At 45.2% G+C, this 25,829-nt stretch overlaps 1 protein-coding gene across 1 annotated transcript in view; it reads left to right on the top strand.

The window, feature by feature from the left end:
- The window catches only part of CCDC178 (coiled-coil domain containing 178), a 313,262-nt gene that overhangs the window by 56,350 nt on the left and 231,083 nt on the right, over nt 1-25,829 (top strand). The window contains exons 8-10 of the mRNA XM_065582469.1: nt 1,423-1,518; nt 1,620-1,756; nt 11,360-11,543. Of these exons, the coding sequence (XP_065438541.1) occupies nt 1,423-1,518; nt 1,620-1,756; nt 11,360-11,543 (417 nt within the window). The remainder of the gene's footprint in view (nt 1-1,422; nt 1,519-1,619; nt 1,757-11,359; nt 11,544-25,829) is intronic.

Raw genomic sequence — 25,829 nt, 5'->3', positions numbered from 1 at the left:
CTACCCAGCAGGCACCATGTGGACATGGTGGCCACTGTCCCACCAGAAGGCCTCTTCTCATTTAAACTGGTGGAAAGACCCTCTTCAGGTGTGCAATGGAGTGCCCTTCTCTGTATTTCTGTCAGCCAAGAAACTGGTGACAGATGCCTCCACTTATGGGTGGATAATTTAGGTCACTTTCAGACTGAGGACAAGTGGTCCCCTCCTCAGGGTTGTCTGCATATAAATGTCCTGGAACTCTGAGAAGTCTATTTGGCATGTAAAACATTTCTGTCTTTACTCTTGGGATCCACAAGCCAGGTACTGATAGAAACACCACAGCTATGCAGTATATCAACAGACAGGGAGGAACGAGGTCACCTTCACTCTGTCAAGAGGCCATTTAGCTCTGGCCTTGGTGTATTCATTACCAGATCATGTTGCTGGCCTACTATCTTCAAAGCATTCAGAAGTTACTAGCAGATCACCTGAACAAACAGTTCTCAGACAGCTATGAGTGATTGACCAAAGAGCCAGTATTGCACAGCCATCTTTTGCAAGTGGAGATACCAATCAATAGACCTATTTGCCACAGGTCAGAACAAAAACTAAGTGTTCTGCTCCAGAGGGGGATTCAGTCCAATCTCTGCAGATGCCGTTCTTATTCCCTGGAAACTGGGATTGATGTATGCCTTCTCCCCAAATTCCCATGATACCAAGGGTCCTGAGGAAACTGAGGCAAGATGTTAGGTCAGTGATCATGATAACTCTGGCATTGGCCAGGCAGTTCTGGTATTTGGATATGGTGAACTTCTCAATGCAGCCCCTGGTCATTTTGCCTGCTCTGCCTGACATAGTCTCACAGAACAACAGACAGATTCATTGTTACCTTTGCCAGCCTGGTTGCTGAATGTCTGACATCCACCAAAAGATGATGTTCAGCTGAAATTTCAAAGCATTCTGCTCCGAAATAGGAAAGCTACAATTTGAGTGACTTTTATAAAAGTAAATGAAAGAGGTTTTCTTTTGGGACCTATCAGCACACCATCTGACATGCCCAATCACTTAAAGAAGAAAAAGTGGCTACTTATGTTACATTAACAGTGGCTCTTTGAGATGTGTTGTCCAAAAGGATTTTATAATGGTGCCTCTTTCCCTGCTATTGTGGAATCCTACTCTGGATTCTGTATTGGTGAAGGAACTGTGAGGACACCTACGGTGCAGACACGACCCCAGTGGATAATGCTGACCAAAAGAATCTGATCTTGCATGTGTGAACTGTATGTGCCCCAAGAATTAAATTGATGTATACAACACATGTCAAGGAACTGCAGTTACTGTAAAGTAACTAACTGTTCTTTTTCCATTTTTGGTATTTAATTTTTGTGTAGTTCTCTTGTTGCTAATATTGTTTTTTTATTAACTTTTACATATGTTTTCCAGGTAGAGGATTTAAACAATAAAACATTGGCTCAAGAAAATGAGAACAAAAGTTTATTAGATGCTTGTTCTGAAGTGATTAAAGTGATGGAAGATTTAGTAAGTTTTTTTATTGTTTTCATTAATTATAAGTGAAAGTCTTTGTACATTGTGTTAGCTTTAAATGATCTTCAAACCTACTCTGTCTTAATGTTTCTTAGAAAACTAGCTGGGAATCTGAACATTTGACTATGAAACAAACGCTCCTCAATACCCTTCAAGCAGTGGATGAATTGGAACGTGAAAATAAAGAACTTGAGAGAGAAAATGAAGAATATGTGCAAAAATCCAGAGAAAGGTAATTCAAACTCTGTAAAATACCTGCAATATAAACAGAAAAGTCAAAGATCTGGAGGAAAATAAGAAGCAGCATTTTAAATGAGCATCGGTCAATTGTTTCCATTTTAAATCTTTCTGAATTAATATTTCAATAATTTTACATCACGTCAGGTTGAAATCTTGTACTTAAATTGTTGGTGTTCTGTAATCTTATTCTCATGCCCCCACCCTCCCACACTAACAAACAAACAAACAACAGTCACACACATGGGTTCTAGAGTTTGGCAATTTGAAAAACAAAAAATATAAATATTCTTATATTATCTCTAGATTAAAAGCACCTTCATTCCCAATTATACTTTAAAACTTTCTTCTGTGAATATGCAGAAGGTCAGTGACTGCACGGGAGGGACCTGCCTCCCAGAAAAAGGGTGAAGAAGGAGTCAGAGAACACTTCTTTTTGAGGCTCCCTTTGTAGGAGAAGTGGTAGCTCTCTCCCAGAAAAAGGGTGAAGAAGAGAGCTACCACTTCTCCCCCAAAGGGAGCCTTGAAAAATAAGTTCTCCAACTCTTTCCACATCCTCAATATTGACCATGCTGCAGCTAAGTACCTACGAGTCATCAGGATCTTCCATTACCGCTAAAGCCCAATAACCTAAGCAGGCAGGCGCACAGAAGGATAGCAGAGACAAGACTACCCTTCTACCACGGCACTGACTGAGGCAGCTAAACACTTGGTACCAAGCACCTCCACAGCACCTCAGCTTATAGTGCCATCCTCTGGCTCTCTGGTGCATAATGCTGAGACAGCGGTACCTAAGTCTACTTTACCTCCTTCGGTACAGACATCCTCGGCACCAATCCTCCCGGCACCGCAACAATTCTGGTACCACAACAATTACTGCCGATGCCATTTTCAGTACTGGGATCTCTTGGAATGCATCAGTTTCTCCGACATAAGGACTTAGTAGTTTGTGCAGCACCGGAATCACCTCTTCTCGGTAGTGATATAGCATCGGCACATTCAGCACTATTACACATGCCAATAAACATATCTGCCTCTCCTTTTTCTAGTGAGGAGGAGGACAATGAGGAAGAAGATGTTTATTCTTCACACCACTCTTCACCCAGCTAGGGAATCATCAGACCAGATCTGCAAAAACAGCCAGGACATTGTTGCAGGGCTGGCACCCAGAGGTGGTGTGGACATCCATGGATGCCACCACCAATGCCATTCCTACCATAGTGGCCATATTGGGACCTATGGATGGTATATAGGCAACATTATTCCAAGCCTCCCAGCACCTCAAGGGAAAGACAGAGACGTTCCCCATCAGTGTCAGAGATGGGATCCCATCAGTTCCCCGAGGAGACTTTTTGAGGAAATAGAGGAGGCTGTAGAGCAGGAGGTCACTCCTGCAACTAACACCTCCTCCTCTCCAGACAAGACCATCATGCCTCCGCCACCTACAACAGGAGATGATTTTAAACAATTTCAGGAGCTGTTTAAATGAATCGTAGTCACTCTCCAAATCCCTCTGGAAGAAGTTGCTGAGTCCCAACACAAGTTGTTGGACATATTACACACATCAGCCTCCTCCAGAATTGCCTTTCCCATAAATGAGGCATTCATGGATCCCGCCAACACCATCTGGCAGACCCCCACAATAATCCTCCCAATTTGTAAAAGGGCCGATAAGAAGTATTACATCCCATCAAAGGGTCTAGAATTTCTATTTTCACACCCGCAGCCAAACTCATTGGTGATAAAGATGGTCAATGAATGGGTTAGACAACACCGTTCGAGGACCACCCTGTATGATAAAGGAAAAGATTGGATCTTTTTGGTAATAAGGCCTATTCGTCAGTGACATTGCAGTTCAGAATAGCCCACTATGAAGCTTTGATGGCGAAATAGACTCTCGCAAATTACTCCAAACTTTCTGAATGTATTAACTTCATTCCTGAAGATAAAAGGGAGCAATTTAGGTCAGTCATCTCCTGGCAAGAATAGCTCTGCAGGCATCCTTAGACTCAGCAGACATGGCGGTGCAAGATCCATCACAACTGCCATAGTGATGCGACATGCCTCCCCTTTGAAGGTCCAAAATTATTTGCAGGTAAGACCAAGTCCCTGCATACATTGAAAGACTCTAGAGCGACTCTTTGGTCTTTAGACATGTACACACCTGCACAGAAACAAAAACAAGGCAGATATTATTCATCACAGTGCTCAAGACCAGCACCTTACATACAGTCACAGAGGCAGTATGATATCCAGAGATGGAGGCGAAGACAGACATAGGCCATTCGAATCTCAAACTTCTACATCGCGACAGTGTGGATCAAAACATCAAATTTGAGGGTTTGGTTGAAGTCCCAAGAGACTCCCCCAATTCCAGTTGCTGAAATCACTTTCTAACAGCCATCCCTTTACAGATCATTTGACACCATTCTACCCAGCATGGCAAATTATTGCTTTCGACAAATGGGTGCTGGAAATTGTCACCACCGGTTATTCCATGCAGTTCACCTCCATCCCCCCCACCTACCCTCCCTCCCCATCCTTCTTCAGGGACCCCTCTCACAAGCACCTTCTGAGACAGGAAGTAGACCATCTCCTACAATCAGGTCTTTCACTGAGCTCACTCAGAGTACACCTTGCAGCTATCACAACCTTCCACCATAAAGTGGATGGGTTTTCAGTCTTTACCCATCCATTTACAAAACAGTTCTTACGAGGTGTCTGGAGCCTCTATTCTGAACTCAGAGTCCCAATGCATCCATGGGATCTTAATTTAATACTTCATTCTCTTACCAGACTTATGTTTGAAACCTGGGCTACATGTTCACTATTACACCTTCCAATGAAAGTAGCCTTCCTTGTTGCCATCACATCCACAAGACACATAGGAGAACTTGGGGCCCTCATGGCATACCCCCCCATACATGATCTTTTTCAAGAACAAGATCACTCTAAGACCACATCCTAAATTTCTACCTAAAATACCCTCTTTGTTCCACCTCAACCAACCCATCCATCTTCCCACATTCTTCCCTAAAACCCGTAAGAACAGGCAAGAAGTGGCACTCCATATTCTAGATGTCAGAAGGGCACTAGTCATTTATCTCAAATGGACTAAACCGTTCAGGAAGGCACCAAAACTATTTATCTTGAATACAGAGAGAGATCTAAAGGAGATGCTATATCTAAGCAAAGACTTTGAAAATGGATTTCAGAGTGCATTCATCTCTGCTACCGCCAGCATGAACTGTAACCCCCCACAACAGGTCGCTCGCCACATCGGTATCCTTCCTTAATAATGTGCCTGTGGCAGGGTGGACTAGGTCCGGAGGCCCCCTGCTGGAGGCCACGTGGCCCTGCATCACAATGCCCCAGAATAGAGCAGAGAGAAGTCCTCCAGACAGCCTAGAGTGGCTGCAGAGGAGCAGCCAATCAGATGGGCTGATGGAGCAGCCAGTCTGGGGCCAGAAGGGCCCTATATAAGACAAGCAGCAGAGCAGAGAAGTTCAGTTGCTATATGGAGCTCAAGGAGTGAAGACTGGGTGACTGTCTGGCTGGAAGAGCAGCAGTACCACGGACAGCTCACTGTGGAGAGCTCATCACAGACAGGACTGAAGCCCCGGGAAGGCTGCTGAAGACCGGGTGCCTGGCTGGCGGGAAGAGCAGCAGGACCAGTGGAAGGTCAGTGCGGGCAGGCTGAAGCCCAGGGGGACTGAGCACAGAACCTGGCCAGGCCAGTGACGGTACCAAGATGGGCCCCATTGGTCTGGTTGAAGACTGAGCCCAGGGAGGCCTGCTGAAACACCACCAGCTGTGGGTACTGAGATGGGCCCAATCTGGGTGGTTCAAGAAGGCAGTGCTTCTGGGAGAAGCCTTAGAGCTAGGGCCCCATACCAGGGCCAAGATAAGAACTTGGATTGTATATCCCGGAAGGGGGGAAAGTGTATGCAGCTCCGTCAGAGGGATGAGTTGCTGAAGACTTGCCAAGAAAACCATCAGCCGGGATGGAGAGGAGTGCTCACGAGAGGTGCGTGCCACCCTGGTATAAGAACTAAAACCAAAAGCAGGCTCACACCCAACCAACCAAAGGGGGCTGCGTGTGAGAGGCAGGTGCCGCCCCCAAAAAGACTGTAATTGCAGATATATCAGCCAGAGAAAAGCGGGTGCTCGCAAGAGGTGGGTGCTAACCCTGTTACAGTGCCTATTACAGACACATGTAAAGCAGCCACTTGGGCATCAGATCACACATTCATTCAGCACTATGCAATCAAGCAAGACTCGACATCAGACACTTTATTAGTACTCATGGCCCTATCATCGATCACAGATCCAACTCCATAGCCCCTTCCTTCCACTGAGGGACACTTCTCTACAGTCACCTGAAGTGGAGCACCCACAGGAACATCACTCGAAGAAGAAGAGAAGGTTACTCACCGTGTGCAGTAACTGAGGTTCTTCAAGATGTGTGTCTTGGTGGGTGCTCCACTGCCCACTGTCCTCCCCTCTATTTCAGAGTTCTCTCAAGATCCTCTGCAGTAGAGAAGGAACTGAGCGGGGTTGGCCACACAGCACTAGTTAATCACCGCTACAGGTGCGAGACTGGGAGAGCTCATGGGCAGCCCAACTGGGTATTGCTATTGAAATTCTCCGACTAGAGGTGTAGGGGTGCACAATCACCTGAAGTGGAGCACCCACAGGGACACATCTTGAAGAACCTCAGTTACTACACAAGGTGAGTAACCTTCTCTTTCTTAGTGATTTCAAATATACTTTAAATGCTGTTATATATAACATTATTCCTAATGCATTTATAAAAATAAAATGTATTTTAAGACTATTAAAACCCTTTAGCATTATTGATCATGTTGCAGTTTTGCAAATTATTACTCTCAACTTGTATGAGTAATTTTTTATGGGTTGCTAAAATATCGTTAGTTTTCTTTTCTCCATTATCAGAACATCATGGAAAGCGGTGAGTAGATTTTGTGGCTGAGCTGATATATTTTCATGACAAATTCATAAGGCTGTCTGAATTCATACCTTATTGATGCATAATAAGCCTTCTTTACATTAAATAATTTTTAAATGTTTAGTTTAAGTGCTGTAAATTGAAGGTCAGTGGAAACTGGTGCAAATTACTGGCTTTGAAGCATACAGTTGGGTCTTTGATCAGGCCTGATGTTTGAAGTCTGAGTGATTAATCCCTCCCTCTCAGCAAAGGCATGGAGCTAAGCAGCAAAATTTAGACCCAGATTTTGAAAGGTATGCAGGTGTTGCGCTCAGCATTGCAACACCTATCTGATTTAGGAGCCCATATATCATTTTCAAAAGAGATTTAGACACTTAGGAGCTGAAAGGATTTAGGCTCCTAAATGCTTAAATAACTTGTGAAAATTAAACTTAGGCTCTTCAATCACCTAGGTGTTGCAATGCTGAGTGCAGCAATGCCTAAATAGCTTTAAAGATCTGGGCTTCAGTGTTTAAGTCAGTTGCCAGGTGAACAGGAGCAGCAAACAAGTTTCAGATGGAGTGAGAGGATTTTTTTTCTAGGTATAGTTCTACTCTCAATACTGTGATGGCCAGTTATGGAACAGTGGTTGTGACTTGCAATAGATTTGTCATGTTCTTTCCTGCTGGAAACCAGAAGGAATTTCCTCTGTATTAAATGTGAGCTGGTGGCTTTGCTGGAAGAAAAGATTATGGTCTGGAAGGACAAGTACATTCACTATGGCGCATCAGAGAGGCTGAAGAGTTGTTAGACAATCTGATTTAGGAAACATCACCCCCACAGATTCAAGAAAGGAAGGAACTGGCCACCAAGGCACCTGAGAGAGTGGGAACTAGAGGGGAGTCTTGGCAGTTTTTAACCACCAGAGGCAAGAGGACTAGGTGGCATTCTACATTGATGGAAATAAAAGAGGATGGGAAGACTGTGACCACCAAACTGGAGAGAACCGGGAGGAATTCCATACAGGTAGAAGTATCCAATCATTATCATGTTCTTAGCATGGAAACTGCAGAAAATATATCTGAAGTTCCAGCTTGTCGAATTGCAGAGAAAGCTGTATGGAACATACCTGTGTGTGGCTGTTCAGCCCAACATGCAAGATAAGCATGCCCACAAAGAGATCTCCAGCTGTCCAAGGAAGACAGACTGTTCTTGCTGTGGATTTTATATTAAAAAGAATGAAGAAAGAATATTCTCCAAGGAGCAGGTAGACAATAGGATAATGTGCTTATCTTCCTGGACCCAAGAATGAAACATCATTCTAAGATTAGAGAGGCTTTTGATGTTGATGGGCAAGAATAAATTGGTGATGGTGCATATTGGCACTAATGACTTCAGGGAGCTTGAAAGGATGTTGAAGGCGAAACATGTCCACATAATCTTCTCAGCGATTTTTCCTGAACTGTGAGCAAAGGAAGACAAAAACCAGAAGTTTCTGGAACTGAACCACTGGCTAGGTACTGTGGTTCTTCGAGATGTGCTGTCCACACATATTCCATGGCCCAGCCTCCTTCCCTGCTACTGTGGTGTCTTATAACATCTGGAATCTGTATTGATGAAGGAACTGAGTGTGGTTGGGCTTGGTCCACCCTTTATGCCTTTGCTACAGGTCATGAGTAGATTTGGTGCATACATGTCTCCAACAGTCACTATGGGCCCAAATATTCTGATCTCAAATTTGTGGGGCGCATGATCACCAAGAGTGGAATATGAATGGACAACACATGAAGAACCACACTTACTGTAAGGTAAGTTACTGTTTCTTGTTTTTAGCTCTAGTAAAGTCTGTATTTATGGAGCCTATTATTGAAAGTGTCAGTCTTGCCTCTAATTGTACTAGGGGTATGGTCACTTCTGGGCTGAGTCAGAAGTTTTGTAGCTTTAAACATGCAGAGCTACAGTATGTTCCTCTATAGGGTATATACAGTATTTTTCTTAGGCCTGGTCTACACTACAGGGTTAGGTCGAATTTAACCGTGTTAGGTCGATTTAAAAATGAATGCGTCCACAAAACCAACCCCGTTCTGTCGACCTGAAGGGCTCTTAAAATTGACTCCTCCCTGGCGAGAGGAATAGTGCTAAAATCAACTTTGCTGGGTCGAATTTGGGGTAGTGCAGACGCAAATCGACAATATTGGCCTCTGGGAGCTATCCCAGAGTTCTCCATTGTGACCGCTCTGGACAGCGCTTTGAACTCCGATGCACTAGCCAGGTACACAGGAAAAGCCCCGGGAACTTTTGAATTTCATTTCCTGCTTGGTCAGCGTGGCGAACTCAGCAGCACAGGTGACCATGCACTCCCCCCAGAATCATAGAGCATAGAATGTTTCTACGCTCCCCCTATCATCTCCGTCCCTGAGGTTATCACAGATCAGAAGGTGAAAAAAATGCACTTGTGATGACATGATTTCCGAGCTCATGCAGTCCTCCTGCATTGATAGGGCACAGCTTAATGCATGGAGGCATTCAGTGACAGAGGCTAGGAAAGAATTAAGTGAGTGTGAAGAGTGGAGGCAGGATGTGATGCTAAGACTAATGGGGGAGCAAACGGACATGATGAAGCATCTGTTGGGGGGGCAAACGGACATGATCAAGCGTCTGTTGGAGTTGTAGGAAAGCCAACAAGAGTACAGACCCCTGCCTGCATCCACTGTATAACCGCCTACCCTCCTCGCCATGTTCCACAGCCTCCTCACCCAGACGCCCAAGAATGCAGGGCGGGAGGCTCTGGGCACCCAGCCACTCCATTGCAGAGGATGGCCCAAGCAACAGAAGGCTGTCATTCAAACAGTTTGATTTTTAGTGTGGCTACAATAAGCAATGTGGCCTTGTCCTTCCCTCCTCCCTCACCCCACCTGTGCTACCTTGTCCGTTATCTCATTTAAAAAAAATTAATAAAGAAAGAATGCATGGTTTCAAAACAATAGTTACTTTATTTCGAAGTCGGAAGGGTGGTTGGCTTACAGGGAATTAAAATCAACAAAGGGGGCGGGTTTGCAGAAAGGAGAAACACACACAACTGTCACACCGAAGCCTGGCCAGTCATGAAACAGGTTTTAAAAGCCTCTCTGATGCGCAGCGCACCTTGCTATGCTCTTCTAATTGCCCTGGTGTCTGGCAAGAAATGATTGTCTGCCGTTGCTTTCACGGAGGGAGGGGCGACTAACGACATGTACCCAAAACCACCTTTGACAATGTATTTGCCCCATCAGGCATTGGGAGCTTAACCCAGAATTCCAATGGGTGGCAGAGACTGCGGGAACTGTGGGATAGCTACCCACAGTGCACTGCTCCGTACGTTGATGCTAGCCACGGTAGTGAGGATGCACTCCACCGAATTAATGCGCTTAGTGTGGAAATACGCAATCGACTGTACAAAATCGATTTCTAAAAATTGACTTCTATAAAATCGACCTAATTTCGTAGTGTAGACATACCCTTAGATGACAGAGGTTTGATGTTTTGGTTCAACTGATGCTGCCTTTGGTTGCTCAGTGAAAGGTTCCTCATTAATCCCACTTTTCTGTTAAAAGCAGCTAAAAAGTGTTAAGTTATACCAATATAGACCATCTTTCATTAGTCAAAGGAAAATAAAATGTTGACATGTCCATCGTATTCCTTTGATTTGATTGGTTCTGGTCTATGCCACTGGGTCTGATTTAGTCTAACCAATAGCATTTCAGGTTCACTTTAACTAAATTTGTTCCTTGTTAATGTTTTTTCTTGCACACTGTATATAAGTGATCTCTAATGGCTCTGTCACCAAGGATTGCTGAAGGAGGGAAAGCCATAGGGAAGTGGATCCATCAGCTGTATGTCTGCTTTGTGTCAATGGTGTGGTGCTAAGTAGCCTGTGTGTGGCCCAAGATTTGGTCCATTATCATGAGGCAGCTGAGTTAAGGTTGTGTGGGCAACCTTAACTTTGGCATTTGTTGACTTGAGTACTTTATTATGCAACTTTCTTTTAATGTATTTTTTGATTATCTATATTACAGATGTAGATTTTATTGTTTTCTGGATATCTGTAGTATGAATATATGACTTCCTGAAATCAATAAACTATCTGGGCATACAAGATACAGTATATTTTGCAGCAAAATGGAAGTATGCATTTGGAAGATGTACCTGGTATATCCAGCATCAACTAAGTGGTTCATAAAATACTGACTTTAGTTTGTAAGTAAGGGTAGGTCTACACTACCCGGTAGTTTGGTGGCAAGCAAATGGAATTTCTGAGTTCGACTTATCACGTCTTGTCTGGACGAGATAAGTCGAACCCGGAAGTGCTCGCCGTCGACTGCGGTACTCCAGCTCGGCGAGAGGAGTACCGCGAAGTCGACGGGGGAGCCTGCCTGCCGCGTCTGGACAGAGGTAGGTTCGAACTAAGGTACTTCGAACTTCAGCTACGGTATTCACGTAGCTGAAGTTGCGTACCTTAGTTCGAATTGGGGGGTTAGTGGAGACCTGCCCTAAGATTTTAAAATGTTTTAGTTTTACTTATTCAACAATGATTTTTTTCTTTTAATTTTCTACTTTTGCAAGCATGCATCTCTTGTAAGATAATTCTAAGGTTTTGTTTTATTTTAACAGTTCAAGAAGAAAAATAACGTATCAGTCAGAACTGCAGATTATATGCAAAAACACCCGTAAAATTGAAGAGCAAATAAGAAAAGTGAATAAAGAGCTATATAATATTGAAATAGCTTATGGTGAAGGAAAAATAAAACTGGAGGAATTAGAAGAAAAAATAATTAGAGAAAAAATCCGGTACAAGGTTGTATATGATATTATTTTATTTAAATTATTTTTAAGATGTGGAAAAATTGGATAGAAGAGAATGCTATTTGTAACATAGTCCTGATTTAATTAATTTCTTTAGATGTGGCCTTATTATAGGCAGAGTTGGCAGCAATTCCTATAGTAAAGTTTGACTAACACTTTTCATTCAAGACCATTTTTCAGTTGCTTATAACTTTTCAGACTTTAATTTTATGGGCTGAAATGTTCCATGCCAGGCGGCTGCCTCTGTCTGGAGTTTTTTGCAAAGTTTCAGCAAGGGTGGTACATCTGTTACCGGGGATGAGGTTAGGAAAAAATTCCATTGTTTTGCCAATGTTAAAATCATACAACGATTTCACTGAGAAATTCTAGAACCTCCATCCTTTGGATTAGAGATTTGACATTTGCAAGGAGGTTGCTCTGGCCTTTTTGCTGTTCCTGTGAAAATCCACCCACATTTGGCTGAATTACAAGCCACTGAAAATGCCATTTGAACATTTTTTCGAGGCTGACAGTAAAAGTCTCCAAGCATGCTCCACCCCCAAAGAGCTCAGTGCGAATAACAAGGGGCACACTCCACTCCTGCAGAACTCACTGTGCACTCTAGTATGGGGCAGCATAGGGTGCTCCAGCTCTGGAGCACCCACGGAGAAAAATTAGCATGTGCTCAGCACACACCAGGAACCAAGCTGCCCCCTCCCCTCCCTCGCCCCCTGCCCCTCTCCCCCACTGGCGGCTCCGCTGATCACTCCTCCCCTTCTCTCCCAGTGCCTCCCGAGTCCCACCCGCCACGCATAGCTGTTTCACAGCATGCAGGTCGGCTTTGGCAGGGAGGGGGAGGAGTGGGACGTGGTGCGCTTGGGAGAGGGGGCGGGAAGAGGTGGGGCAGAGGGGAGGGGGGTCGAGCAGAGTGGATGCTGCTGTGGCACCAGGCACAGAAGTGAGAGCAGTGAGACTCTTATGTTTTCAGTGCTCTGCTGGCACCTAGACAATATAAAGGACATTGATATAGCCTGACTGGAATGCAGACAGATGAGTAGCAAAATGGGAGGGAGGGACAAATACAGACTGTCACGGGATTACAAAGCTAGGTGTGGGGATAGGAAAAGGGGGAACAGGACAGGATGCTGGGAGGGGAAGGGACAGGAACTGAATGGGGAAAGGTGTAATAGGGGAAAGAACATGGTGGACAGAGACAGATGGATACAAGGGCAGAAAATGTCAGGCTGGAGGAAACAGGAGCAGAAGGGTCTAACCACTAGAAAACACTTCTGTCCAGAGCTCAGAGCAGAATTCAGGATTCCTGAGTTTCAACCTTTATGCTGTTAGCATATATTATTGAAACATGATGGCAAGGTTGTGTCTCATCCCCCTTTTAGTGATTGGTCCACAGAGAGGATATCATAGGCCCATACCTATTTCTACACCCTTCCTCAAGGTGATCTTCCCAAACAGGGTTTCAAGTACTATCTTTCTGCCAATGACTCCCAAATCTCTGTCTCCACTTCTGAATTATCTTCCTCTATTCAACCCTGTATTTCAATGTTATTGTGTAACCATCTCCTCCAGGATATTTTACAGTTCATTAAAATTTAACATAGTTACAGCTGAATTTCTCAGTTTTCATCTCACCTTTTTCTACTTCCCTCCCTTTTTCTGTCACTATTGACAAACATTGCTATCCTTGTCACACAGGCACACAACTAGGTGTCATTTTGACTCACTCTTGCCATACATATGCAAACTGTTCCAAATCTTGCTGCTGCTGCTTCCATAATATTTCTAAGATCCTCTTTTCTCTATGATGTAGCTAAAACTCTTACTCTTGTTGTTGTTGTTGTTTTCATATGTATATATGTGTACATACTAGATATTAAATTTATTGCCAAACAGTTCTCAGAAACAGATAATGTCCTTTCTCAACTGCAGTGACTGAACTAACCATTAAGGATAAGTTGGTCATGCATTATTATAGCTACCCACGTGTGACTAGTGTAAGATGCAACAAGTACTTGTCCCGTCTAATCTTTGTTTCAGTTTATCATGTACGGAGGTGTAATTATATTTCCTGAATTAGGACAATATCCACTTTCTTAAGAAATGAGAGAAGATTCTTACATTTTATGGAATGAATAATGTCCTTAATAGTGCATGTACAGAATATTAAAGAATGCAGAAGCGCTGAGTTGTGAGGATGTACTTTGCTTAATGTTTTGTTCTGAAGAAATTTGTGACTAAATAGTCTTTTCTGCATTTAATGTTACTTACTAGGAGATCCTCTGCCAATAAATTATTGGCATTCCGGCTGTTGTCATCTGAGTAATTAAATGAAATTTCCAAATTTAACAATATACTTAAACAAATTAAAACCATATACAATATACTGCTGAGGAAAAAGTAAATAGACTGATTTGTTCTCTATTTACTTGTGGCAATTTAACTAAGGTGCAGTTATTTAAAATGATCACAAAGCAAATATCCTCAACTATACAATAATACTCTTATTCCCAGCTGATTTAAAACGATAAAACAACAGATAGCACTCTCCCACCCTCCAATACTCTTATATTTCTAGGAAAGCTGTTAAAGCTCTATAAAACTTGCTTATTGTATTTAACATTAAATGTAATCTTTGCAAAATCTGAATTATGTCATTTGAACCTTGTGAATTGGTTGTCGTTAGTAAGGGAAGCTGTACCCTTGACAAAGAGTTGGAACTCATAATTGGCAAGGGGGAGGTAGGACCTGCTGCCATTGCCTAGACCCAGGCTGTCCCTTTGCAACCCCAGTACCTGGTTTAGACCCTGCACAAGGCCCTGCAGCCTTGGGGGGTTGTCAGGCTGGAGCTCCCCAGCCCCTCTTGCCTTTCCCCCAGCGCTGCCCTACCTCAGGTCCCTGCTCAGCTCCCAGGCAACTAGGTCCTTCCCTCTCAAAAGCTAGAGAGGGAGTCTCCTAAGCTCTGGGCTCACTGGCCTTTTATACGGCCAGCTGCAACCTGATGTGGCTGCCTTCCCCATCAGCCTAGCCGCTTCCCATAGACCCAACCCTCTCCCAGGGCTGGCTTTAACCCTTTCCAGGCCAGAACGGGTGATCACCCTGCTACAGGTGACCATATTTCCCAAAGAGAAAACGGGACACCCCCAGCCGCTTGCCCAAGCTGCATCCTCCCCCCCGTTGTTGCTGGAATCCTGTGGGGGCCCCACATGCTGGAACGCTGCTCCCCCCAAGTCCTGCCTCCCCCCTTCAAGGGGCTGGCATCTTGCTCATCCCCTCCACACCGCATCCCACTTTTTTGACAAAAGTGGATATTTGTTGTGTTTGCTGTTGCCAACTGATCAAGTCAGCAAGAGCAAATGGGATAAATGCCTCCTTTTGGAGAAAAAGTTGAGACAGGGCTTAAAGAAGGGACTGTTGCGGGACATATGATACCCTAATTCAGGCCAGGTCTCTGGACCATCCGTTTTCTGTGATTCACTTCATGTGCAACCTCCTACAGTCTCTGGCACTGATAATTAACTGAGAGAAATCTTCTCTAAGATCTATATCATAGAATCATAGGACCGGAAGGGACCTCGAGAGGTCATCTAATCCAGTCCCCTGCACTCATGGCAGGACTAAGTATTATCTAGATCATCCCTGACAAGTGTTTGTCTACCCTGCTCTGAAAAACATCCAATGATGGAGATTCCACAGCCTCCCTAGGCAATTTATTCCAGTGCTTAACCAGCCTGACAGGAAGTTTTTCCTAATGTCCAACTTAAATCTCCCTTGCTGCAATTTAAGCCCATTGCTTCAGAGGTTAAGAAGAACAATTTTCTCCCTCCTCCCTGTAACAACCTTTTATGTACTTGAAAACTGTTATCATGTCCCCTCTCACTCTTCTCTTTTCCAGACTAAACAAACCCAATTTTTTCAATCTTCCCTCATATGTCATGTTTTCTAGACTTTTAATCATTTTTGTTGTTCTTCTCTGGACTTTCTCCAATTTGTCCACATCTTTCCTGAAATGTGGCACCCAGAACTGGACACAATACTCCAGTTGAGGCCTAATCAGCGCAGAGTAGCGCAGAAGAATTAATTCTTGTGTCTTGCTTACAACACTCCTGCTAATACATCCCAGAATGATGTTTGCTTTTTTTGCAACAGTGTTAGCTTGTGGTCCACTCTGACCCCTCCAGACCTCTTTCCACAGTACTCCTTCCTAGGCAGTCATTTCCCATTTTGTATGTGTGCAACTGATTGTTCCTTCCTAAGTGGAGTACTTTGCATTTGTCCTTATTGCATTTCATCCTATTTCCTTCAGACCATTTCTCCAGTTTGTCCAGATCATTTTGAATTATAATTCTATCCTCCAAAGCACTTGCAACCCCTCCCAGCTTGGTATAATCCACAGACTTTATTAGTGTACTCTCTATGCCATTATCTAAATCATTGATGAAGATATTGAACAGAACCGGACCAAAAACTAATCCCTGAGGGACCCCACTTGTTATGCCCTTCTCGCATAAATGTGAACCACTGTTAACTACTCTCTTGGAACGGTTATGTAGGATCACTTTTATCTGAGCAGTTCTAGACTGCTTTCAAGCCAAGATGTTTCTCCCAGAGGAGATATTCCAAAAGATGTGAGATTTCTTGATAACCCACAGTAAAAAAAAAAAAAAATAGTAAAAACCATGCAGTTTTTCTTAAACTGATGTCCATATAGACCTTTATCACATCTTTCGCTTTGACTGTGAATAGGGTGACCAGACAGCAAGTGTGAAAAATAGGGACAGGGGGTGCGGGGTAATAGGAGCCTATACAAGAAAAAGACCCAAAAATCGTGATTGTCCTTATAAAATCGGGACATCTGGTTACCCTAACTGTGAATGAGACCCTTATAACAATGGGTAGTGTCTGATGGCACACCTAATTCCCCTCATCCCAGGCCCCAACCCAGAGCCTGCACCCCCAGGCCAGAGCCCTGACCCCCTCCTGGACTGAGCCGTCTCCCCAAAACCCAGAACCACCTCCTGCATCCCAAACCCCTCATCCCTGGCCCCACCCGGCAGCCCTCCCCCCGCACCCCAACACTCTGCCCCAGTCCTGAGCCCCTCCTACACCCCAAAACCTTCATCCCCAGCTCCATTGGTTCGAGGGCATCAACAATTTTCTTCAATTGGGTCGCCAGAAAAAAAGTTTGTAAACCACTGCCCTAGGGGTATGTTTACACTACAATTAAAAACTGCCAGCTGACTTGGGGAAAGGGGCTGTTTAATTGTGGTATAGACATTCAGGCTCGGGTTGGAGCCTGAGCCCTGGGACCTTCCCTTTCACGGGGTCCCAGAGCATTTTAATTGCAGTGTAGACTAATGCAGTTCAATGTGTGGTGGTGGTGCTGGTGCTGCAGTGGTAGCCAGAATGTTTATTTTCAGTTATTGTTTTGGCATGCTGCCAAAATTTTCCCAACGAACGCATGCAAGAAAAGGGAAATGGCAATTTTAAACAATTTATAACTCAGTTAAAACCTGGATTGAATTTCCTGGGACAAAGAAAAGGAACTTCTCTAGCATGATGTCTTTCTCCTTGCAGAACTTCTGAAGCATACTGCAAACAGTAGAGGTGCTAGAGCTTCTGGGGGAAAAAAAGTAATACGAATCTTTTATCGCCTTAATTATTCATTTATTTGCTTTTAAGTGCTTGAGTTTTGTAAATTATATAAGTAAATATACTGTTGTCACATAGCAATCTTAACTGGCTTTTGAAATGATTTTATTTTTAGTGTTGGAATTGTCTCCTGAGGACAAATTATTTTAGGGCTGTCTACCAAAAGACTAGTGCTGTATATAACAATAATATTTTCTTCTTCGAGTAGAGGCAGGTGTATTCCTAGGGCCAGCTCTAGGCACCAGCCGAGCAAGCTCATGCTTGGGGCGGCAGATTCTAGGGGGCAGCATTCCGTCCTATCCTAGGGTGGCACGGCCGCCCTTTTTTTTGGTTCGCCACTTTTTTTTGGTTCGCCACTCTGGCCACCCTGCGCCCTGGCTTTTTTGTTTTTTGTTTTGTTTCGCCGACGACTGTCAGTGCGCCACTGTAGGGGGCGGCGGCACGGAAGAGGGGAGCGCCCTGCTGGGAGCAGGCTGCACGCTCCGTCTGCCCCAGCCGGTGCCAGTTTCTGCAGCAAGCCCGGCAGCCTGCGTCCTTCCCTCTCCGCCGACCGACGACTTTCTATTCACCTGCAGGCGGGAGAGGCACAGAGCCCTCCCGGCAGGCGGCATGGCAGGAGGGGCCGAGTGGAGAGCACCCCGGTTGAAGGAAACCCTGGCCGCCCCCCCCTTCTCTCTCTCCCCCCACTAGCTGGGGCGCACACTCCGCTGCCCAGGGCATGTCTGCAGCGCAGGGAGTCCTGCTAGCCAGAGTGCAGCTGCCACCTGCCCAGAGGCTCACCAGCACAGCTGGGGGAGGCAGCCACGAGCCACCAAATAAGTGGCACTGAAAGTTTGCACCCTGTTTTTTTTTGTTGTTGCTTCGCCACTCTAGCTGCCCCTTTTTTGCTTGGGGTGGCAAAAAAGCCAGAGCCGGCCCTGTGTATTCCACTTAGGTGTGAATGCCTCTAGCACACCGGAGCTGGAGCCTTTTGACTAACGGTACCTGTAGAGGGGCATGCTCGTGCCTCGGGGAGGTGGCCCTTCCCCTCGCTATATGAGGCAGTGCCACCCTGATCCCCCTCAGTTCCTTCTTACCACCCTGGAGTCAGAGCTCTGTGTGATTGTAGTCTTACAACCTCGCATTTCGTCTTAGCCTAGTTTATTATATAGTGTTAATAAACTATATAATATAGTTGATAGTTAGTGTTCCCCAGTGATGCCCCCACCAGGGTTTAAACACTGTGTTTTGTGTGATGGGATGATCCCCAACAGCGATCTCCCACACATGGTGCTTGCTTTGTCTCAGGGAGGCCCACCTTAAAGAGCGCTTTTGATTTGTAAGTCATTTAAAAAGTGGATTCAGGTGGCACGGCACCTTCATCTCAAACAGCACCTGCTTGAACAGGTCAGGCTATCTGATCCAGTACTGAGGCCCTCTTTAGGCTGAGGATTGCCCTCGGGCACCGTTGCCTCTCTTTCCCGGGTAGGTGCCTTGCCGAAGAGACTGAGGAGCCATTCTCCTTCATAGGCACTGAGGAAGAGGTCTCGTAAGACCAGTCAGGACCGCTCCAGGTCACGGGTGACTCCTTTGCCTCCCCTAGGAAAAGCGTGGAATGGTGTGTGGGATGGTGTGGCTACCTCTGACCCCTCCCTGGTACTGAGTGGGAATGGCAAAAACCTTGTATCATTGACTCTGGTTCTAGTCTTTGGGCATCTGTTGTGTCCAGTACTGACAAGGAAGATGCCAGTGTCATTGGCATACCAGGCAACCACAGGCCTCCTCTGCCTTTTGGTCCCAGCCTCGCTGTAGGTCCAGGACTTTCCCAGGGCTGCACCACATATGACCCCTGTTATGGAGCGAGCCTCTGAACTGCTCTGTCTGTTGACACTGCATTCAGATGCTCCCCTTCCCGGGGTGGAGATGGAGCTGGTATCAAAATCAGTGTGGGGGACTTTGGCACCAGGGTCGTCTTTGGCTGTGACGAGTTTGCTCTACTCACTTCTGGACGGTGCTCCTCCTGGAGGTTCTGGGGATTAGCTCAGTCAGGCCGATGCCCATTCTAGCAGTTACATCCATCAGTTTGTTTTCTGAAGACACTCTCTTCCTCCTCCCTTCTCCCAGGCAGTGACTGCAGACTTCTCCCTGCGCCCCCTCTGCTTCCAATTTCCTGTCCTTTGTAGAAGCCCCATCTGTCCTTCGCAGGTGAGCTTCTCTCCAATTAGCTGCCTCCATCTTAAAGCTCCTGTGTTTGCAGCCTAATTGGCTGAGTGGGCCCATCTGGCCTAATTCAACTCTTGCACCACATCACATCCCATCATGTCAGCACAGTCACATTCCATGCTGAAAGTGCTCCCATGGCGGCTCTTACCACCTTTGATGTCAGTGAATTTGGGCACTCCAGTACCACAGTTTCCACCGGGACTGATGCTGCCCATGGTATGGGGTGCAACAGCAGTGCCCGCAGCATTCCTTTATGCAACTTTTCTCCCCTGAAACAACGGGACTACCCTATAAAGCGAGTTAGATCCCCCCAAGAGGAAGCAGTTGGGCTTGAGCTTCAGCCAGTGCTCACACCCTCCCTCGGCCCAGGCCAAGCACCCATTTTAACTCCTTTGTCCAGAGCATTGGTTCAGTCGTTATTCCAACCCCTCCAGGCCCCCATCCCTTTGGGGACAAGCAGGCCCACTTTTACAATGCTTGGAACTGGATTACTTCCGACAGCTGTGCCCTAGACACTGTCAGATTGGGCTACGCAGTCCAGTTAGTCTCCATGCCCCCTTTCCACCCCCCTTCTCCATCCGTCTTCTGGGACCCCCCTCACAAGACACTGCTCATTGATCAGGTCAACTCTCTGTTGAAGTTGGAAGCAGTAGAGGAGGTTACACCAGAATACCAGGACCACGGCTTTTACTCCCAGTACTACCTGATACCAAAATCCAAGGGCAGGATGAGACCTATTCTTGACCTTTGCCGACCTCAACAAATTCATCAAGTACATGATATTTCACATGGTCACTCTATCAGCTATCTTCCCCTTGCTGTCTCAGAACGACAGGTTTGCTATCCTGGACCTTCAGGACTTTCATATGGCCATTCTACAGAGCCACAGGAAGTTTATGCATTTTGTGATAGGAGAACGCCACTTTCAGTATATGGTTCTCCCATTCGGCCTCTCTTCTGCCCCCGAGTCTTCACGAAATTCATGGTGGTGGTCATGGCATATCTCAGGAGGAAGGGAATCCACATCATCCTGTACCTTGACAACTCCAGAGTGGAGGTTCTCGCCCACATTGACACCACGTTGCATTTCCTCAACCATCTGGGACTCACTTTAAACACAGTAAAGTCTTATTCACTGGGGCCCTGTTAGACTGCACGAGGTAGAGAGTGTTTTGCTGACCAACCACTTCCAGGCTATTCAACAGCTCTGCCTCAGTCTTCAATTTCAGCTGTACATGACAATTTGCATGTGTCTGAATGTGTTGGGCCATGTGTCCTCTTGCATGCAAGTGGTCCAGTTCACCATCTTGCACCCCCTTCAGATGTGGCTTAGGACGATTTACTACCCTGCCCTGCATGATAGTTGGACAGGTTGGTTTGCCTCCCTCCACCAGTTCTATATTTCCTACACTGGTGGGAATCCCCATGCAATGCATGCCTTCTCCGACCAAGTCAGTGGTACCAATGCTTCCCTTCTGGGTTGGAGGACGCATCTGGATTTGTTGCGGGTGCAGAGTCTGTGGTTGAAACAGGAAGCCTCACTCCATATCAGTGTATTGGAACTTTGGGCCATCCATAATGCATGTTGTGCCTTCTCAGACTGCATCCGTATCAGATACGCAGTGGTTCACATTCTCACTGATAGTACCACTGTGATGTACTATGTGAACAAGCAAGGAAGGGCATGTTCCAGGTTACTCTGCCTGGAGGCAATCAACCCCTGGCAATTTTGCATCGAAGAAGACATCACTCTAGTAGCAATCTATTTGCTGGGGATGGAAAATTGTCTTATGGACCATCTCAGCAGGGTTTTTTGTTGGACCCATGAATGGTCCCTGAAGGAGAGTGTTCTCTGGATCGTCTTTCCAATGTGAGCCATCTCTACAATCAACCTGTTTGTGATGAGGGAAAACAGGGAATGTCAACTATTCTGCCCTCAAGGGAGCCTCAGCCCAGGCTCCCTCCCTGATGTCTTCCACTGCTGCTGGCAGACAGCTCCTCTGTATGCCGTCCCCCGTGCCATTCCGATCATTCAACAGGTCATCTTCAAGCTCAATGAGGATTGGGCCAAGGTCATCCTTGTTGCTCCAGTGTGGCCGAGACAGTGCTCAACAGTAGGAAGTTCTCCATTAGGATGGCGTACTTAGCGAAGTGGAAGAGATTCTCAGTTTGGTCCTTGACCCATGTGACCCAATCAACAGTGGCTTCCATCCAGGACATCTTGGAGTACCTGTTACATCTTCAGAAATTGGGCCTTGCACTCAGTTCACTGAGAGTGCATTTGGCAGTGATAGCAGCATTCCATCCTCTGGTTCAAAGGAAATCGTTTTTTTCTAATGCCATGGTGACAAGATTTCTGAAGGGGACTCTCCACTTACATCCTCCTGTCCGAGAACTGGTTCCTTTGTGAGACCTAAACACAGGCAGCTCTAATTGGCCCTCCATTCGAGCCCTTTGTGTCCCGTCTGCTGCCCCTCCTTTCTCAGAAAATCATGTTCTTGATAGCCATCACTGTGGCCAGAACAATATGTGAGTTGCAGGCCCTCATAGATGAGCTGCCCTACCCTCAGTTCTTCAAGGATAAGGTAACACTGCGACCATACCGCAAGTTTTTATCCCAGGGCATCTCTCAGTTTCATCTGAATCAGGCAGTGTATTTACTTGTCTTTTTCCCTAAGGCTCACTCTTCCCCAGAAGAACAGCACCTTCTTATTGTGGATGTCAAGCAATGCCTAGCCTTTTATCTAGACAGGACTAAACTGTTTTGTGTTTTGCCTTGCCGGTTCATGTCCTATGTGGACTGCATGAAGGGGCAAGCGGTCTCTGCACAGACCATCTCTAGATGGATAACATCCTGAGTCAAGGCTGCATATGAGATACCTTCAGCTGCATCTCCTCAGTGCATATGGACTTACTTCATGTGAGCACAAGCAACGTCAATAGCATTCCTCAATGACATTTCCATACTGGACATCTGCAGGGCAGCCATGTGGTTGTCCATACATACGTTTACAGACCACTATGCTATTACCACATCTTCCAGAGTGGATGCAGGCCTTGGAAGGATCCTTATTTCAGTAGACTCCAAGCCCTGCCTCCACATTGGGGTACTGCTTGTGAGTCACTAAGTGGAATACTCATCTGCATCTATGCGAAGAAGAAGAAACAGTTACTGTAACTGTGGTTCTTTGAGATGTGATACAGACATATATTCCACAACACACCCTCCTTCCTCTCTGTATCGGAGTCTCCTCTCATCAGCTTTCGGTCTGCAGGAACTGAAGTGGGGTCGGGGTGGCACTGTCTCATGTAGCCAGGGGAGGGGCCACAGCCACAAGGCCTGAGTACCATCCCCCTACCAGTACTGCTAGGCAAAATTTTCTGGCTCCAGTGCACTGGGCGTGCACACACCTAAGGTGGAATACACGTCTGCATCACATCTCGAAAAACCACAGTTGCCATACGTAACAGGTTCATTCTGTCCCTGTGAAGTGTTATATACTTAAAGTAATTCCAGTTTGTTCAATGTCCTATATAATAAGTATGCTAGTGGTCTCAGTCTGTATCCTGGGGTCCAACTGTTTGTGTCACCAAACTATTATCGTGGTTGCCACAAATTGATAACACTGCTCTACAGCCAAAATGCTTCTGAAATAAATGTAGTCAAATTTTACTAATTCTGGGTCACTGAGAATGAAAATGATGCTTAAAATTGTTGATGTGCTCTAGTTTTCAAGATATGCTATTGGGTCAGTATATACTACCCTTGACTTGGGAATGGCGGAGGATAAGTGAGTTATAAAGGGAAGGGATCTCAATTTAAACCAGAAATGACTCAAATACATCTTTGACTGGATCTATGAATAAATCTATGACTGGGTTTGGACAGTACTTGCTTTTTAGGCAAAACAATGAATGATGCAATCTGAAGCTGGTATTGTGTCATACATGATATGAATTGCATCATGTTATTCCTAGAAGTCATGGATGATGCAATCATAACGAAGCTTACCTCACTCTGCTGAACAAATTGCCCTATATCAGCTCTAGAAATCATACAGTGTCGTGCTCTCTTATTTGTCAATTTTTGATTTTGCAAAGGGACACATTTCTGTTTAGCCAAAGTGAGCAGAGATGCCTTGTACTTGTGTGAACAGTGCAGATAACTTCTGCTGTGTTTGTGGTGAAGTGACTTTTGCATCACAAAAGCGCAGTATAACCACTATGGTTAAGAAAGCCTATCACCTTTATTTTGGCTACAAAATTGGAGATCAGGACATGTGGCGATTTGAAGGTTGGTGCTCTCTTGCTTGGTCTGCAGACAGGATACACAAAGTACTGCTGTTTTCTCTGCGAATGGGATAGTCGTGCAAGAGATTCCCACTACATCAAGAAAGATTGGCCACTCCGACAGTCATTGGAGCCTGGGAGGAAAAGTGTTCAGCATCCACCACTTGTTGAATCAAGGAAGATTTTGTCACCACCCTTACACATCAAACTGGGTCTGATGAAGAACTTTGTCAAGGCCATTGACAAAACACAAGCAGCTTTCAAGTACCTCCGTGGAAAATTTCCAAGGTTAAGTGAAGCTAAGACAAAGGAAGGTGTCTTTGTTGGTCCTCAGATTCGTGAACTTCTTCGAGATGATGATGCATTTGACCATGCACTGCGTGGCAAGGAAAAGACGGCATGGAAAGCCTTCCAGTTAGTGGCAATAAATTTTCTCGGAAACAACAGGCAGACAACTACAGGTTGTTGGTGGAAAACCTCCTCAAGGCATACAAAAGCCTTGGTTGCAACATGTCACTAAAGATACATTTTTTGCACTTTCATCTAGATTTTTTTCCACCGAACTGCGGAGCAGTGAGCGACAAGCACGGCGAGCGATTTCACCAAGACATTGCAACAATGGAGAAATGCTATCAGGGCAAATGGAGCCCATCAATGCTTGCAGACTATTGCTGGACAGTGACAAGAGATGCTCCATTTAATGAATACAAGAGACAAGCCAAGAAGCGCCGAGTAGACACTGAATAGGACTAAACTACATACATAATAGTTTTTTGCCTTTTGTTTCATAATAAATTTTATTTATATAACCCTTTTGCTGATTTTTAAAGTGTTACATAAACAGGACAGGTGAAATATTATCATGTAAAGCAACCATAAACACATGAAAAGACCTAGGTTTACAATTTATGATTAAAACTCTACTATCTACACAATATACATAGACATCAAATGTAAAAACTTAAATATCTTAGAAACAGTAGCCAATCAGTTGTTTTAATTGTCATATTTGAATTCAGCACATCAAAATACATAATAAATAGCACATTTTATCTCTGAAGCTGACGACTTCTCAAAAAATGTAGACCAGTGTAATCTTAACAGAGATGCTGAATCAATCCAAGGATGGAATTACACATTCATTGTCCAAAACAGGGTTGATTGAGGTTGTGTGCCTTCCGTAAGTACAGTGTGAACAATAGCAAGTAAAGAATTTGATAAGTAAGGAATTTCAGTCTCTAATACACTTTTCCCAAGCACTAAATTAACTTAAAAATGTAAGTTACAGAAAGAAAACAAAAGCCTATATTCTGGTTCAACTACCTGAGATTTTAATTATATCAACTGTGACAAAGTTCCTCCTCTATCTTGGTGGGTCCTGCGCTTATTGGCGGATTTTCTTGCCTCAGAGATTCACCATGTGGGTTGGGGAACAGCCCAGAGACCTTCCCCTCTGGAAGAACCCTCAGTCCAGGTCAATTGGGAGGTTTGGGGGGAACCCGGGCCCGCCATCTACTCCGGGTTCCAGCCCAGGGCCCTGTGGACTGCAGCTGTCTATAGTGCCTCCTGTAACAGCTGCATGACAGCTACAACTCCCTGGGTTACTTCCCCATGGCCTCCTCCAAACACCTTCTTTATTCTCACCACAGGACCTTTCTCCTGGTGTCTGATAACGCTTGTGCTCCTCAGTCCTCCAGCAGCACACCTTCTCATTCTCAGCTCCTTGCGCCTCTTGCTCCCAGCTCCTCGCACTCGCACCACAAACTGAAGTGAGCTCCTTATTAAAATCCAGGTGCCCTGATTAGCCTGCCTTAATTGATTCTAGCAGCTTGTTGATTACTCTAGTGCAGCCCCTGTTCTGGTCACTCAGGGAACAGAAAACTACTCATCCAGTGGCCAGTATATTTGCCCTCTACCAGACTCCTATACCCCACTGGTCTGGGTCTGTCACACAAGTTAGGTTAACCTGCTTTATGTTACAAATCCTAAACTAAAGCTATACAGTGCATAAATCCCAATCTTGGGATGTAGGCCCCGATTATACTGGAAGAGCAGAAGAGGAGCCTCAATGAGAGAGTGCTGGAACAAAGTTCAGATTTGCATATGATTTGCAAACAAGGTCATTTCTGTGTAAAACAAT

Source organism: Chrysemys picta, chromosome 2, assembly GCF_011386835.1.
Source record: "Chrysemys picta bellii isolate R12L10 chromosome 2, ASM1138683v2, whole genome shotgun sequence".
NCBI classification, from domain to species: domain Eukaryota; kingdom Metazoa; phylum Chordata; order Testudines; family Emydidae; genus Chrysemys; species Chrysemys picta.
This window is presented reverse-complemented; position numbering and strand designations above follow the sequence as displayed.